General features: G+C 39.0%; 1 protein-coding gene and 1 pseudogene across 7 annotated transcripts in view; both read left to right on the forward strand.

Moving 5' to 3' along the window:
- Positions 1-16,868, forward strand: part of GOLGA4 (golgin A4) — a 105,266-nt gene that overhangs the window by 29,778 nt on the left and 58,620 nt on the right. For 5 of the 7 annotated variants that reach the window (XR_003429018.1, XR_003429016.1, XR_003429017.1 and 2 more), the window contains 4 exons: positions 465-530; positions 9,232-9,546; positions 13,137-13,184; positions 14,270-14,326. Coding sequence is in view for 3 of the 7 variants with exons in the window: in XM_027088271.1 (XP_026944072.1) it covers positions 465-530; positions 9,232-9,546; positions 13,137-13,184; positions 14,270-14,326 (486 nt within the window). In the remaining 4 variants the exon portion in view is untranslated. The remainder of the gene's footprint in view (positions 1-464; positions 531-9,231; positions 9,547-13,136; positions 13,185-14,269; positions 14,327-16,868) is intronic. The other 2 variants (XR_003429019.1, XM_027088273.1) reach the window with 1 other exon arrangement.
- Positions 10,535-13,109, forward strand: LOC113610278 (ATP synthase F(0) complex subunit C2, mitochondrial pseudogene; annotated as a pseudogene).

Genomic DNA, 16,868 nt, shown 5'->3' on the forward strand with positions numbered 1-16,868 from the left:
GAATGAGGCATTTCCATTTCTTGTTGCCAAGATATTTTTCAGAGCTTAGCCCAAATAACTTTAAATATTATTTTACTGTAAGGAACAACTGACGTTACTTTTTCTGGATAGTTTTCTACTTGAATGAGTTTTGCTAATTGAATCCCTGATGTTAACTTCATATTGAGGGAAAAAGCTGGGGAGATTGTAATGGGGAGAGATATGTGATTAGCTTGAAATAAATTTGGCTGCATACTAATCTTTGCTATTTGGTTACAGATATTATAGCAAAATGAATTTTCTAAAATACTTACCATACTAGTTTTGCCTTGCATGAAAAATTCTAATAAGTGAACAATTACTAATTTTGTTTAACAGATAAATGTATCTAATAGGTTTTGGTACTTGGCCTTTCTTTGTTCTTAACAGTTTTAAAATTTTAGTTTTCTGATCCTTTCTTTACAATGTTTCTTTCTTTTTCTTAGAATGCATCTATCCAAGCCATGAAATCTCCCGACAGTGTTAATGGAAGTGAACCCACAACTCCTCAGGTCCGTTATTAATGTTATTTAAAAGAAATAGCAAGTCATTTCAGGATGTCAGTCAATCAGTATTATTAGCATTTGACTTTACATTGAAACAGTGATGTCTGAACATTGATACAATGTCTATGGTAAATCCAGGTTTGTTGATGGTTTCTTGGAAAAAGTTTGAAATGAAAGCAATACATGTATATATATACCAGTCATGTAAGATTCCATTATTACTCTTTTAAAAAACTAATGGCACTGAAGAGAAAACTTCGGGAAAAAAGACTGATTTTATAGTAAAAGATTATGGAGTAAGTCATTTTGAAAGACATGTTGAGTTACATATTCTAGAAGGGAGATGTGAAGAAAATGGGATTTCTTTTAAAGTTTGTTCTAATGCAGAATATCTTACTACTAGAGAATTTAGTTTATCTTTGATTTTAAAAAGTTATTTGGAGAGTGGGGCTCATGTAACTTTCTTTTGACTCCTTCCAAAAAAGAAAGAAAGAAAGAAATTCATTAAAAAAAATCTTAATGATAGCAGTGTCTGAGATGAACATTTATTTTCTTTGGCTTTAGTGATTATTATTATCATTAACCTGGCTGTTCTCAACAGTCTCTGTGTAGAGCAATAACATTTCTGATTCTGTGAACCTGGAGCAGGAACATGGGCGATTTCTGAACTAAATCATGTAGATTAAACATTCTAAAGTATTGTCTAACTTTCCAAACTCCATGAAAAGGTTACCTGTGAGCTGAGAGTGTCATTCTTTTCAGGGAGGCCGGTCAGGCTCTGGGCATAGTCCACGTCCCTGGGCTTTGAGCAGCATCCCCTAAGTCCTCTACAGATAAATCATTTTCTATGAGTGCCTTGAGGTAGGGGTAAAATATTGGGAGGCACCAATTTAAATGGTACTGGACAGATCCAGTGATCTTGAAGGAATATTAATTAGAATTAATTAGATAACCAGCTTTATGATCAGATTCAGGAGAGATTTAAGTTTAATTAAGGTGAAGAATGAACATGGGTGATATTCAGGAAGTTAATTGTGTTTATTGAGTTTACTGTGTGTCAGGCATTGTTAAGCATTTTATGTATATGATCTCATTTAATTCTCATAACAAGGAGACACCTTCACTCAGAGACTGTTTTTTACTTTTATACAAATTTCTGACAAGTTGGTTGTTGGTTGTTGTTAGCAAATTAGGAACACGGGATATCCCCAAAGTGGGTAGAATGCTTACTGTGGATGGGCAGCAGGAAATCAGAGTTGACACCAAGGTAGAAGAGATGGTGAAAAGCAAGCCCAAGAGTTTATAAAGTGTAGCTGCCTGTGACCCCCTTACTACTGGGTAGAACATCCTCTGTAAACCAATAGAGTTTGGCACACAATGTAATGATTGTGGTGGGGATGTCATTAAAAAGGGTTACTCACTGTCCTTATTTAAGAAGGCAGAAAAGTGCAGTATACCTATCTCAGAAAAATTTCTGTTAAATAGTTAACTCTTAAATTGTTTAATGCAGTACATAAAATTCAGCTAATCAAAATGATTATTCATTCATTTCCAAAGGAATGCAGGTAGTTGACATTTTACCTCAAACAGACTTACAAAACTCAGATATTTGAAAATAATTAGTGTATACCACCATGTAATAGAGAAAAATATATTTTGCAAAACAGGTATGTATGAGCATTCATCCTTATCTGAGAAGCTGTGAAATAGTTTTATTGGATCATAGTTTTAGTGTTTTAGCAGTTTAGGATGAATCTAGGATCTAGTATTACCCTCTTATTGTATAGATGCGCTATCAGGCATGAAACTTTAAATTATTTGCCCAAAGACCAGTGGCTAGTTATTGATAGTGGGATTATCATAGATAGACAAAAACATTAGTCTACCCCACTATAATTTTTTGCCATGTATTGCCTCATTTAAGTGTATATGCTGTTAAAACAAAATGAGAATAAACTAGTGGTTGCCGGAGCTGAGGAGGGTGGGGAGGATGGCGATATAGGTGAAGGGGATTGAGAGGTACAAACTTCCAGCTATAAAATAAATAAGTTACAGGGTTGTAATGTACAGCACAGGGAACATAGTCAGTAATATTGTAATAACTTTGGTGTGTAATCTATAAAAATATTGAATTACTATGTTTTATGCCTGAAATGAACATAACATTGTAAGTCAACTATACTTCAGTAAAAACAATAAAAAGTAACAACAGAATTTTGTTAAATTGAATAGAGCAAATCATAGGGATTTAAATGACCATTCTCATATGCTATTATTTTTTTTTAACTATAGGAAAAAGTCTGGTTTTGAAAATCATTTATGATTTTTTTTAAAAGCAAGTCAACCTCTGTCAATTTTTTAAATGTATTTATTTATTTTAATTTTTGGCTGCTTCGGGTCTTAGTTGTGGCACGCAGACTTCTCTCTAGTTGTGGCGTGTGGGTTTTTTCTCTCTCTAGTTGTGGCACGTGGGCTCTGTAGTTTGCGGCACATGGGCTGTCTCCTTGAGGCACACGAGCTCAGTAGTTGTGGCACGCGAGCTTAGTTGCCCCGCGGCATGTAGGATCTTACTTCCCCGACCAGGGATCAAACCTGCATCTCCTGCATTGGGAGGCGGATTCTTTACCACTGGACCACCAGGGAACTCCCTATGAATTTTTTAAAAAAGAGAAATTATAGTAGTGTAATTAAATTTTGAAATTTCTGTTGCCATTTTTTGAATACTGCTTTTAATTTTGTTTTCAACAGTTATGAAAAATTTCAATCATACAGAAAAGTTGAAAGAACTTTATAAAGTGAACATGTGTATACCTACCACCTAGATTCTATCATTGATATTTTACTTTTCTTTTCTTTTTTTTTTGGCTGCACTGCACGGCACATGGAACTTCCCTGACCAGGGATTGAACCCATGCCCCCTGCAGTGGAAGCTCAGAGTCTTAACCACTAGGGACCACCAGGGAAGTCCTGTACTTTTTTTTTTTTCAATCACAAATCTGGCCATATGTTCATTCCTCTGTTCGTCCCTCAATCCATTTTATTTTTCTGATGCCTTTCAGAGTAAGTCGCAGGCCACAGTACTAATGTTTTAGTATGTATATCATTATCTAGAGTTCAGTGTTTGTAATTTTTATTTTGAAGTGAATTTTATATAAAATGAAATATGCAAACCTCAAATGTACATTGATTGATTTGTACATCGACACATACATTTGACAAATGTATGTGCCAAACCCATGCACAGGTTATAGAAGATTATCAACACACCAGAAAGTTCCCTTATGGTCTTCCCTCTCAGAGGCAACGTGTTGTAATTTTTTTCCACCATACAACACATTAGTTTTGCTTATTTTAGAACTTTATATAAGTGACCTTATAAGTATGTGCTCTTTTATGGAAGACTTCTTTCACTCAGCATTATGTTTGTGAAATTTCATCCATGTTGTGGTTATCAGTAGTTTGTTCCTTTCTATTGCTGTGTAGGATTCGTTTGAATAAATATTCTGCAGTTATTTACCTATTGATGGACACCTGGGCTGTTTCCAGTTTTCTGCTATTACGAATAAAACTATCATGAATGTTATTGTAGAAATCCTGTGGATGTATGTTTTCATTTTTTTCTTCTTGAGTGTTATTGATTATGTATTAATGCTTTTTGATGATTCTAGAATAAGATATACTATATGTAAAAAGTGGTACATATCATTTTGATCAAGCACTGAGTATTTAAAGATCTCCCATTAGATCATCATTAGCATATTGCCAGGTTAAGGTTCAGCTGAACAAATGTGTAATAACTACCTACTTCGTGGAAAGCACTGAGGCAAGACTACAGAGATAGAGAATATGAATTCTGTTCTAAAAGAGCATAAAGTCTGGGATGAGGGTGTGTTGGCAGATATAATGATAAGAAAATGTATTTAGTGCTTCCTGCATATGAGGCACTATTTTAAATGCTTTTACTCATTTAATCCTCATAGCAACCTACTAGAGTACTGTTGATTTATAGATGAGGAAATTGAAACAAAGAGGTCCTAAAGCTAATAAATGGTAAAACTGGGATTCAAATCATGGAGTTTTGGTCAGAGTCTGAGTCTTAACCCCGGTGCTGTATTGTCTCTGTAGTTGTTCTAAGGCATAAACAATTCAGTTAGTTGTTATATCAGCAAGTAAGTAAATAATGGTGAGTCGGAATGCAGTATGTGCTCCAGTAGTGGTCCTGGTAAAGTGCTTAGGCCATTGAGAAGGGTTGTTTCTGATGGGTGAAATCTGAGGTTTCCTGGAAGAGCAGAACTTGAGCTCACTTTTGAAGGATGTCTGAGTTTCCATGCGCAGAGAAAGTTTGGGTGATAGTACAGAGGCACACAAGGATGCATTTATTCAGGGAACAGGAAGTTACCTGTTGGAACTCAAGTTTTTGTTACATGAAGGGGTGGTTTTACAGAGAAATGGGTCTTGGGAAGTGGGAACCTTGAGTATCAGCTAAGGATTTTGAACTTTATATTTAGTGGGAGTTCAGTTTAGGAATTGGAATGAAATAATCTGAATTATGTTTTAGAAAGACAATCCTGGTGACCATGTGGCAGGGGCAGATTGGTAGGTAAGAGATTTGAGGCAAGAGAACAGAAGGCTGCTACAGATATCCAGCTGGTAGAGGATAAAAGTCTGACACTGTTGGGGAAATAAAAAGGAGGAATGCAAACAATGTAAAGTGGGGGAGACAGAAAGGAGCTAAAAGTAACTCTGTGTTCATTTATTTTCATTTATACATTTCTCCTTCTCTAACCCCCATCAGCTTTTTAAAAAATGAGTTATAAATCAGTGAATGTCTTTGGTACCAGAAACCTGACAATAGTTGGAGCCAATGGGAGTTTAGTTTTTCACATAGCAGAAGGGCTAGAGACAGTCAGTCATTAAGGACCCTTCTCCGTTTGGCTTCTTGTCCCCCCCTCCTTTACCTTCTCATCCTTCCCACTGCCTTTCACCCTCACAGTTACAAGTTTGGCCTCCAGGAATTGCATCTCCATTGTTGACAGGACAAAAGGCATATATATTCCTTTTTATCAGGAAAATAATATCTCTCCTAGAAGGTTCCATCCATTTTTTTTTTTGGCCACACCACGCAGCTTGTGGGATCTTAGTTCCCCGACCAGGGATTGAACCCGGGCCCCAGCACTGAAAAGCACGGAGTCCTAACCCCTGGACCACCAGGGAACTCCCGAAGGTTCCATCCTTTAGATTCCCACTTATAGTTTACATTATTGGCTGACCTTAGGCACAGGGCCCCCTCCTGGCTGAAACAGAGTCTGGGAAAAGCTAACTTAAAAAAATCCTTTAATTGAAATGTAATATCACAATGTAATAATGTATACAGAAAAGTATCATGTATTCCTTCTACAATTTACTGAATTTTCACAAACCAAACACAACTTTGTAACCAGCACCCCAAATCAAGAAACAGAAATTACCAGCACCCCAGAAGCCCTTGTGCTCCCTTCTGCTCTCTGCTCTCACCTCTCCCTACCAGGGGTAACCACTATCCTGACTTCTAACTCTATAGATTAATTTTGCCTGTTTCTGACTTTATGTAAATGGAATCACTAGTGGTTATTCTTTTGTGTCTGGCTTCTTTTGCTTAATAACTCTGTTACTGTTAGTGAGATTCATCTATATTCTTGCTTGTGGCTATAAATCTTTAATTCTCATTGCTGTCTAGTATTCTTTTAGTGAGCAGATGACAGTTGACTTACCCCATCTGTTATTGATAGGCATCAGCAGTGGTTTCAGGTTTGGCGCTATTTTAAACAGTGCTGCTATAAACTTTCTAGCGTATATCTTTTGTTGAACATATGTATACATTTCTATTGTGTATATACTTAGTAGTGAAATTGCTGGTCTGGAGAGTACGTGTGTGTTTAGTTTTAGTAAATACTGGTAGTTTTCTGAAATGGAGTGTTCCACATCCTTACCAATACTTGGAATTTTCCATAGTTTTAATTTTAGCTATCCTGGTGGATATGTAGTAGTATCTCATTATGGTTTTTATTTGTATTTGAGAAGGTGAATGTTTTAACCTGGCTGTATTGTCACCCTGCATGAAACTGGCATCTGGTGGAAAGGAAGAAGGGAGGATTGGATATCAGGTGATAGATACTATTGATTGTTGAGCTCAAGCCAGTCATGATGCTAAGTGCTTCACATGTATTAATGTAGTACTCCTCACAAGCGCCCTACGAGGTGAGTGCTGTTGTTTTCCCCAATTAACTTATGAAGAAACAGAGGCACAGAGGGGCTGTGTAACTTGCCCAAGGTCATATTGCCGGAGACTTGAGCCCAAGAAGCCTGGCTGCAGAGCCTGTGCTCTTAGCTACTGCATCTTATAACCGGAAGAATCTGCCACATAAGCTTGCGTATAACATTCTTATTTGTAAGTTTGTCTTTTGTTTGGTTTTAGTCTTCTTTCTTTAATAATAATGATAATTGTTAATGTTTATTGAGTAGTTGCTGCATTGTAAGCAATTTGCATGTACATATTAACTCATTCAGTCCTTGTGGCATCCATATGAGGTGGGTGGTATTATTACCATCATTATTATTTTTATCACCCCCATTTTAGAGAGGGGGAAACAAGACTAATGAGGTTAAGTAACTTGGTCGGTGTCATGAACATCGTGGTGGAGCTGGGATTTAAACTTAGGCAGCCTTACTCAGCAGCCCACAGACTGAATCACAACACTCAAACTCCCAAGCAGGGCTTCCCTGGTGGCGCAGTGGTTGAGAGTCCGCCTGCCGATGCAAGGGACACAGGTTTGTGCCCCGGTCTGGGAAGATCCCACATGCCGCGGAGCGGCTGGGCCCGTGAGCCATGGCTGCTGGGCCTGCGTGTCCAGAGCCTGTGCTCCACAACGGGAGAGGCCACAACAGTGATAGGCCCGCTTACCGCAAAAAAAAAACAAACAAAAAACCTCCCAAGCAGAGTAGATGTGACAGTTACTCAGTTTATGAGCTTCTGCAAATACATGTCTTTGAAATTGTTCATTACCTCCTGGCTCACCCTAAAATAACAACTGTTTCTAGTGTTACTCAAATTTACCTCACTTGTTTGTCCTAAGGCAATTGTCTGTAAGAGCTGAAAAGCACTTTTTGCATGGGTCAGAAGCGGATGGTAATGGAATAGCGGTAAAATGGTTCTTCAAGTTTTTGAGCATGAGGGTCCCTCCTCTCCCTTAAGACTTTCTCTACCCCACCCCAGTATAAAGGTAAAACTTGCACATTATGAAAAAAAAAATTGGGAAGTACAGGAAAATAGAAAAATGAACATAAAAATCATCTAAAATCTTACCACCCAGACCCACTCACTCACTGTTAACTTTTGGTGTTTGTCCTTTAACAACCTGATTCTAAGGGTGTTTATGTAAACATGCATCCAAGTTCATAAGTATGTGTAACTGTGTTAAATCAAAATGAGTTCACAGTGTATGTATTATTTTATAACCTGAGTTTTCCCATTAATAGTATGTCTTGAACCTTGTTACATACATTGTGGTTTATATAATGTATCCTCTAGTGGTGAACATTTGGGTTGTTACCACTTTTTACTGTCATGAACGTCCTGTGATAAATCTGTGCGTATGCAGGGGGTGGGCCCCTCTTACTCCCACCTTGCCAAATACTATTATTAAATCTCTAAAATCTATGAGTAAAGTATTCCTGGTCTGATTTTTTTTCTTGTATATTAAAGAGAATCTTTTTGTTTTCCTGTAATCTTTGCCTATACATGACCTCAGTCTCCCCTGAGCATTTCATTCCTGGCATCTTTGAGATCTTGCAGTGACCCTATTGCACTAATGAGAATGAGTTTCTAGGAAACGCCTGAAATACTGACTGCTGTCATGTGAACAAAAAGTGCAGCTTACAATAATACAGGTTATTGAATTGTATTATTTTCCATTGCTATTGTTCAAAATAATGCATCATTATTAATATTAATATTCTAATTAAGAGAACAGCTCTTGCTTATCACTGTTTCTAACATCAGACTTACTAATCCGTGTAGAGGGACTCTAGCTCAGACTTTTTAATGGTCCTCCGTGATTTTTTTATGCTTATTTTTATTGCCGGTAGACAGTGGTAATTAGAGCAGAGTTAGATATCCCTAGTCAGCTCTGCCTGGTATTCTGTTATTGAGCAACATGGGTTCACTAAACATTACCCTCTACCCGAGAAGAGTAATGAGGAATCTGCGCAGGCCTTCATGCAGACTCCAGATGCAGCCACACACTTCACACTTCACAGTACATACCCACATTTTAGGCACTGGGTATATACTGGTGGTATAGATGACCACTGCCTGCAAGGGTCTTACAGTTTAGTGGACAGATCTCACAGCACACCTGTGAGGTTCGCTGGGAAAGTATGGCTTCCTTCTTTTTACAGATGTGCAAACTGAAGGGAAGTGACTTAGTGAAGGTCATTCCACTGCTCTGTGACAGACCTGGGACCTACACCCCAGTCCTCTGACTCTAGGTCCAGCTCCTTTTCACAAATAAACAGGTGTCTCTTGTTTTTCAGAAAACTGTATTGTGTAAAATGTCAGGAATATAAATTAAATGTGTTAGCTTTCTATAGATTATTGCTGGTGATCAGGGAATTATAGAAGTCTAAATATGTATTTTAACCCACATGTTCTGATGCGTTTTGGTTGCAGTCAGGTGACATGCAGTCTTTTGCACAGAAGCTCCAACTCCGGGTGCCTTCCGTTGAGTCTTTGTTTCGGAGTCCAATGAAGGAATCTCTATTCCGATCTTCCTCTAAAGAGTCTTTGGTACGAACGTCTTCTAGAGAGTCCCTGAATCGACTTGACCTGGACTCTTCTGCTGCCACCTTTGATCCACCCTCTGATATGGAGAGTGAGACCGAAGATTCACTAGGGAATTTAGACAGTCTCAGCAAAGAACATTTGATCCAGTGGTTGCGAAGAATGGAACGAAGGTTGAATGGCTACAAAGGAAAATGTTCTGAGGTAGGAGCATGACTTTTTTGTTGGTATGAAAAGTTCCTCCCCGTATTCTCTAATTCATATTACTCTCTGGCCTTTATGCCTGTCATTGGCTGAACTGTCAATTCCCTGGCTACGCTGGATACTGATGGGGGATAGTTTGTGGAAATATCTAATTAAAGACCTTCAGTGGTACTGAGGCCCTTTGACAATACTGTTAGTAAAATTTTGGAGCAGATTGTTGCCCGTAGCCTTTTGATTCTCACATTCTGTGCCCCTCTCTCCAGGGTTGCTTGGACACCCAGCTCAGAGTTCATTGTCTTGCCTCCTCACATCCCTTCCCTTGTTCATCTTTTAAGTGTTGTGGCTCCAGATTCCATTATTTCTGCCAACCAGATTCCATTATTTCTGACCCCAGATATGTGCACATTTGGTGCATTCTCATTGGACCTACATTTACAGTTTGCCTCAAGTGAATCTTTTAACTGCTGGACCCCTTGACAATGTTTGGTCTAAGAGGAAGGAAGTGGTGCTGCTCCTTCGCTTTGTTCCTTTAGAAACATGGCGCCTTCCCTTTGGGCTGATTGTATTAGTTGCCCTCGCTGTCCTGTGCAGTTAAAATGTTCTTTCTCCGGAAAGCCTTTCTGGACAAAGTTGCCCGTGGCTTCCTTTTTTAAAAAAACAAAAACCAAAAAAACCCCATGGGCTTCTCTGGTGGCGCAGTGGTTAACAATCCTCCTGCCAGTGCAGGGGGTGGTTGTTTGAGCCCTGGTCCGGGAAGATCCCACGTGCCGCGGAGCAGCTGGGCCCGTGCACCACAGCTACTGAGTCTGTGCTCTAGAGCCTGCGAGCCACAACTACTGAGCTCGCATGCTACAACTACTGAAGCCCGCATGCCTAGAGCCCATGCTCCACAACAACAACAAGAGAAGCCACCGCAATGAGAAGCCCGCGCATCGCAACGAAGAGTGGCCCCCACTCGCTGCAACTAGAGAAAGCCCGAGCACAGCAACGAAGACCCAACAGCCATAAATAAATAAAATTTAAAAAAAAAACCCTGTAATGTTTTATTGTCTTAATGCTGATAAATCAGCATTGTAGTTAATTTTAATTAATGAATAATAAAGTTCAAGGTTAGAGTATAAAGTTAGCTATTACTTCTATTTCCAATTTGGCTGTAATATGGGTAGTTTTACCCTGCAGCCAAAAACAACCAAAAAAACTCCTAGATGAAATATATAAAATATCTTTTTAAAAGTACAAAGTGCTCCCCTCTTTGTCTTCTCTGCACTGGGGCCAGCTCTCCTGCCGTGGCCTCTCATCTGAAAACGTACGCTTGTGCCAAGTTCGTCTCCACCTCCTCCTTGATCACGAGAACCTCTGCACTACTGAGCTGATCACTGTCTACAGTGATGCTGAAACAGTAGGACACTGACAGATGAGAGCCACAGCAGCTTGGCAGCCCCGAGTCCCCTGACCACCTCACTTATTCCTAGCCACACCTTCCAAACCAGTGCCATTTCAAGGGACATTGACACGGAAACCAAATTCATTGGAGCTGGGGCTGCCACAGTAGGGGTGGCTGGCTCTGGGGCTGGAATTGGGACTGTGTTTGGTAGCCTCATCATTGGTTATGCCAGGAACCCTTCTCTGAAGCAGCAGCTCTTCTTCTGCACCATTCTGGGCTTCTGCACTCTCGGTAGCCATGGGGCTCTTTTGCCTGATGTTGGCCTTTCTCATCCTCTTCGCCATGTGAAGGAGCCGTCTCCACCTTCCATAGTTCTTTCTCTCGTGTCTCGTCTGCGCTGTATGTTCCTTTTCCTGTACCTCCCCATTTTTTTTTGGCTCAGTGTTTGACAGAGGGAAGACAAATGAATACTGTATTAATAAGAAAAAAAAAAAGTACAAAGTGCTGACAAAATAGGAAAGAATTATTAGGTTAAAATCTGTTGGCTAGCTGGAACCCAGAGATGTACACAGGGCATTAAGGCCATGTATCTCATAAGGCACATGTGGAATCAGGCAACTTTTTTCTTTAAATTTAAAAAAAAAAATTTATCTTTTATTTCTGTCAGAGTTAATAATGGTCCTGAATTTGTTTGTTTAGATTTATGTTATTTTCACTAACCCATGGCTTTTAAGTTTGAAGCTTGGGCAGCCGTATAGTTAGTATTTAAATATACAAGACACTATGCATTTTATGTTTATGGTGCCATTAAATTTTGCACCATCTCTGTGAAGTAGCTATTTATTAGCTCTGTTTTGCAGAGTAGAGATTAAGGACTCAGAGAGTTACTCATAGAGATTAAGTAACAGTCACACAGGTAGCAGTTGACAGACTCTGCATTGATTCTAGGTCTTTCTGGTTGTTCCCGCTATTCTGTACTACCTCAGGTAAAGCTGTGTGGCATTTTAGGGATGGAAAGAGCCCATCGTCTTTGTCTCCACCTTTCCTTGCTACTGTAGGTACCTGGGATGGTAGTGCTGTAAGTGCCATCTGATTGTTGTGTTACTCTTCCACTCCCACTCCTCCCCCCACCCCTCACCCCCACCTTGAGTACCGGTTTCCTAACTGGTCTTAAGTAATAAGAAGGGGAGATCCTGGTTTAAGACCGAATTTTGGTTTTTTACATCCTTATCCCTATCACTGGACTCGCCTTCCATTGCTGCCTGCCTCTTGACTCAAGACATCAGTAGACACATTCGAGGGCACACAGCAGCCTTCCAAGGAAAATGGCAAGGCCAGAATCGGGAGTGCTTTCTCCTGAAGCTGCAACCTGTCTCTTCAGAGCCCACTAGCACCTCTAAAGTGGGTCCAAATAATGCGGTGGAGCCATGTGCTTAGCCTTCCGATGAGAAATGCTATATAATTTATAGGTGTAAAGGTTTATTACTCTGTAATTTCATCAAGTTTTGCTAGAATGTTTAAATATCATTTTTAGGTTAAATGGTTAAATATCTCTTTAGGACCTGACATAGCAGTTTTCCTCTGTTGGTTGTGAGTTGCTTCCCTCAGATTTTCATAGAGCCACAGTCACAGGTCCTACACCAGAGAAACTTTTAGAGATCAGTTACATGGTCTATTACGGCCCAAAGCAAAAAATCACCTGAGGAGCTAGTCAAAACACACATTGTTGCCTCCGCCCTCCCTCTGCTGCTCATTCAGTTAGTTTGGGGTGGGGCCCAAGAATTTCTGTTTCTAGCAGGCTCCCAGGTGATGCTTTTGCTAATGGTATTGATCTGTGACCACAGTTTGAGTAACCTTTAAGCAAGTTGTCTCTAATCCCCACCTATAAATTAGGTACTGAAATTTAAAGAGGTGTGTGTGTGTGTGTGTGTGTGTGTGTGTGTGTGTGTGTGTGTGTAAGGTGAAATCAAATGGAGATTTAATATCTTTCTTTATAGAGTCATTACAGTTTATATTTTAGAAATACATTTCCTGTGTTATTTAGTTTCAACTGCATATACATCTAATTAGTTTGAATTGTCTATAAAAGGATTGCCTTGATTTATTTTCTGACTTTCATAATGAGATGTTTTAGCAGAGTTTAGAATAATTAATTGCATTTATGTAGGAATGACTGATGTTATTAGTGACTTTTTCTTCATTTTAGCTTGTTACAGCTTATCAGACTCTTCAGAGGGAGAAGAAAAAGCTACAAGTAAGTGATTTGTTGGCTGTTACATTGATTCATATATAATTTTAAAAATAGAAAGGATCTTTTAATAAGATAGTTCTAACACTCACTTTTAATAATTCTTCATATGACCAAAGTATTTCAGCTGTTTTACCATTGGGGATTTTGATAAAGAGAATGATTGAGAAATCTCAGATATTTAACCTCTGGTAGGGATGGGCTTCCTTGAGTTCTGGATCCCTGCAGTGTGTAAGAGGCTTGGATTTAAGGCATGTTTGCCTCTTTCAAGCATCATTCCTGGTGTGCCACTGTGCAGGGTGCATCTTTGTTTTAGTGATAAAGAGACGTACAACTTCGAAGCTTTCCCTTCTACTTTTTAAATACCTGCAGAGATCTCTGTTTCTTACTATATCAGGGTCCAAAAATAAGCATCCTCTCTATTTCCTGAGGCTGCTGCTTGTAAAGCCCTTGGTTAAGTGTGTGGAGATAAGAAGGTATTATAGCTCTTCTGGTGACTGAAGGCACTAATTATAGAACCAGGAAGTTATTTGTAAAGTGAGATTTGGTAAAATTAATTTCCCCGTGTACATTATTTTAAAATACCGAATCTGCCATAAATATTAGTCTCCTTTGAGTACGACATTAAATTTTCTGGCTTTGGTCTGGAATATAATCAACTGAGAATGATAACACCAGTTACTTATTGCTGATTCAGTGTTCTAATTGTCCATAACAAGTGTGAAAATTAGATTATTACAAATAAAGTTTTTAGTTTAATATTTTCTTAGACATGTGGTCTATAGAAATTGGGGGTAGTTCTCATTTAATCCATTGTACTATTAATATTCCATAAATTCATTCTCAAAAGGTCATTTTATTCCTAAATTCTGTGAGTACCTTGCTTGTGTTTCCATGAATTGTCTTATGGATTTTTATTTCGAGATTACATAATTCTACCACTAGGTGGCAGTAGAGAGTTTGGGTTGCATAGTTGCAAAAGTAAAGGGTGTTGGAAATAAAATTCAATGATTTGTGATCTTTTGAACTTGCTTTTCACTACTATGTCATGTGGTTGTTTGAACCAGCTTCTTTTTCCTTTTAAATTAAAGGGTATATTAAGTCAGAGTCAGGATAAAGCACTTCGGAGGATTGGAGAGTTAAGAGAGGTAAGTTGTGACTAGTACTTTGAGAAGAGTAACTAAATCTCTCATATTTATCAGAACTATTGTATGTATTTGGGTAGTTTCATATCTACTACATTAGTTACAGCGAAAATTAACCAGTCCAAGCTACAAGAACAGGGATCAATTCTTATAGTTTTTATTTGTGTGGTTTTCCTGACATCTGTTGGTGGAATTACAGGCAGACCTAGTTGTTGTTTTTTTTTAACATCTTTATTGGTGTATAATTGCTTTACAGTGTTGTGTTAGTTTCTGCTGTATAACAAAGTGAATCAGCTATATGCATACGTACATCCCCATATCTCCTCCCTCTTGCGTCTCCCTCCCACCCTCCCTATCCTACCCCTCTAAGTGGTCGCAAAGCACTGAGCTGATCTCCCTGTGCCATGCAACTGCTTCCCACTAGCTATCTATTTTACATTTACACATAGTGTATATATGTCTATGTTACTCTCTTACTTCATCCCAGCTTACCCTTCCCCCTCCTCGTGTCCTCAAGTCCATTCTCTACGTCTGTGTCTTTATTCCTGTCCTGCCCCTAGGTTCATCAGAATCATTTTTTTTTTTTAGATTCCATATGTATGTTAGCATACGGTATTTGTTTTTCTCTTTCTGACTTACTTCACTCTGTATGACAGACTCTAGGTCCATCCACCTCACTACAAATAACTCAATTTCGTTTCTTTTTATGGCTGAGTAGTATTCCATTGTATATATGTGTATGCCACATCTTCTTTATCCATTCATCTGTTGATGGACACTTAGGTTGCTTCCATGTCCTGGCTATTGTAAATAGTGCTGCAGTGAACATTGTGGTACCTGATTCTTTTTGAACTATGATTTTCTAAGGGTATATGCCCAGTAGTGGGATTGCTGGGTCATATGGTAGTTCTGTTTTTAGTTTTTTAAGGACCCTCCATACTGTCTTCCATAGTGGCTGTAGCAATTTACATTCCCACCAGCAGTGCAAGAGGGTTCCCTTTTCTTCACACCCTAGATTTGTTCTTAGTGACCCCAAGGGTCTAATCAGAACTTCCTGAAAGTGGAAGTTAACCCCAGATACTAGGGTCTAGTTCTGGAGCTAGTGAGATCTCTATCATGGTGGTGTTGGATAGCTGGCTAGCCAGCCTGTGGGCTGTAGTCAGGATATAAGTTGACAGTTCTTAAGTTCCTTTCTAACTGTGGTCTTTATTGTTTATGGAGTACTTATTGGTTGAATAGTCTAATGTAGCAGGAGGAGGGAGAAGGGGACATGATTAAAAGATGTTTCTGGGGAATTCCCTGGTGGTCTAGTGGTTAGGATTCAGTGCTCTCACTGCCATGGCCTGGGTTGAATTCCTGGTTGGGGAACTGAGGTCCTGCAAGTCGTGAGGCAAGGCCAAAAATAAAAGATGCTTTTGTTGTATCCAAGGACTTCTTACCCTAAGATGAGGAGATGAAAACGTTCAAAACCTGAAAATCATAATATAAATTGAGAAGTTTTTGTGGGCTGGTAGGGATGCCATGTAACAGAGTCTAGTATGGTAGAATGTAGAAAATTATTTGGAAGAAATGAATTGTAAAGAAAGTAAAGGACTGTATTGCTATTAAGGAGATGTGCAGCTGGTCCTTACTAAAGAATTGGCCTGTGCAGAGTCATGGGAGGGGGAACAGTGCTTTTCAGACTTTTGGATTTCAGGGACTGAGAAATTAATTACCTTCCAGTTCCTTCCAGAAATGGGGGAAAGGAGACTTGTCATAAGGCTACTTTTATTTTTTTCAAGTGAGGACATTGAGAATAAGGAACCAGATTCTTTTATTGTCATTATTTCATACAAGAAAGTTTTTTTTTTAATAATAAAAAAAAGTTAGGAAGGACACAGTCTCAGAATAAAGTACAGTTGTTCAGATGAAAGAAATTTGGATCTAAGAAAAACATGTCTTGATCTGAAGACCAGCATTTGGAGACTCCTACTGCTGGGGGAGGTCAAGCCAGGAGTCTGTAGTGAGAGGAATAGTAAATGTGCTGAGATCTTGGGGCCATGTGGGTGTGGGGAAGAGTAGAGGACAGTTAGTACCTCAGTGTTTTGAGAATTAGTAAGTTTGAAACAATTCAAGAAGGCATTGCTTATAAGTCCTTGAAAGTAGTGTTTGAGGAAAGTTTTCTAGCAAATGTGTGAGGGATGGATTAAATCAGAGGTAGACTTGAGGTAAGAATTCTCTCTAGAAGGCTACTAAAGGAAATTAATCATCAAAATTATTAGAGATTGGGATTATGGTTTTGGATGTGGAAAAAGGGCCTAAACATTGTAGAGAAAGTAATGAAAGAATTTGGTTATATGCAGAGGTCAACAAAAGATAAGTAAAATGTGACTTTGAATATTTTGGGCTTAGAGAATTAGAAAAGTAGGAATCCCAGAAAAATTGTGGGGTTTTGATGGGATATCCACTATGTTCCAGGTGTTATTCTGCAACATTCTAATGGAGCAAGTGTAAGGGAGAAGCCCTGAGGACACAGAACTGAGTGCAGAGGGATAATTGCTGAGAG

Source organism: Aethalodelphis obliquidens, unplaced genomic scaffold, assembly GCF_003676395.1.
Source record: "Aethalodelphis obliquidens isolate GAN/ISIS:26980383/991018 unplaced genomic scaffold, ASM367639v1 scaffold62, whole genome shotgun sequence".
NCBI lineage: Eukaryota > Metazoa > Chordata > Mammalia > Artiodactyla > Delphinidae > Aethalodelphis > Aethalodelphis obliquidens.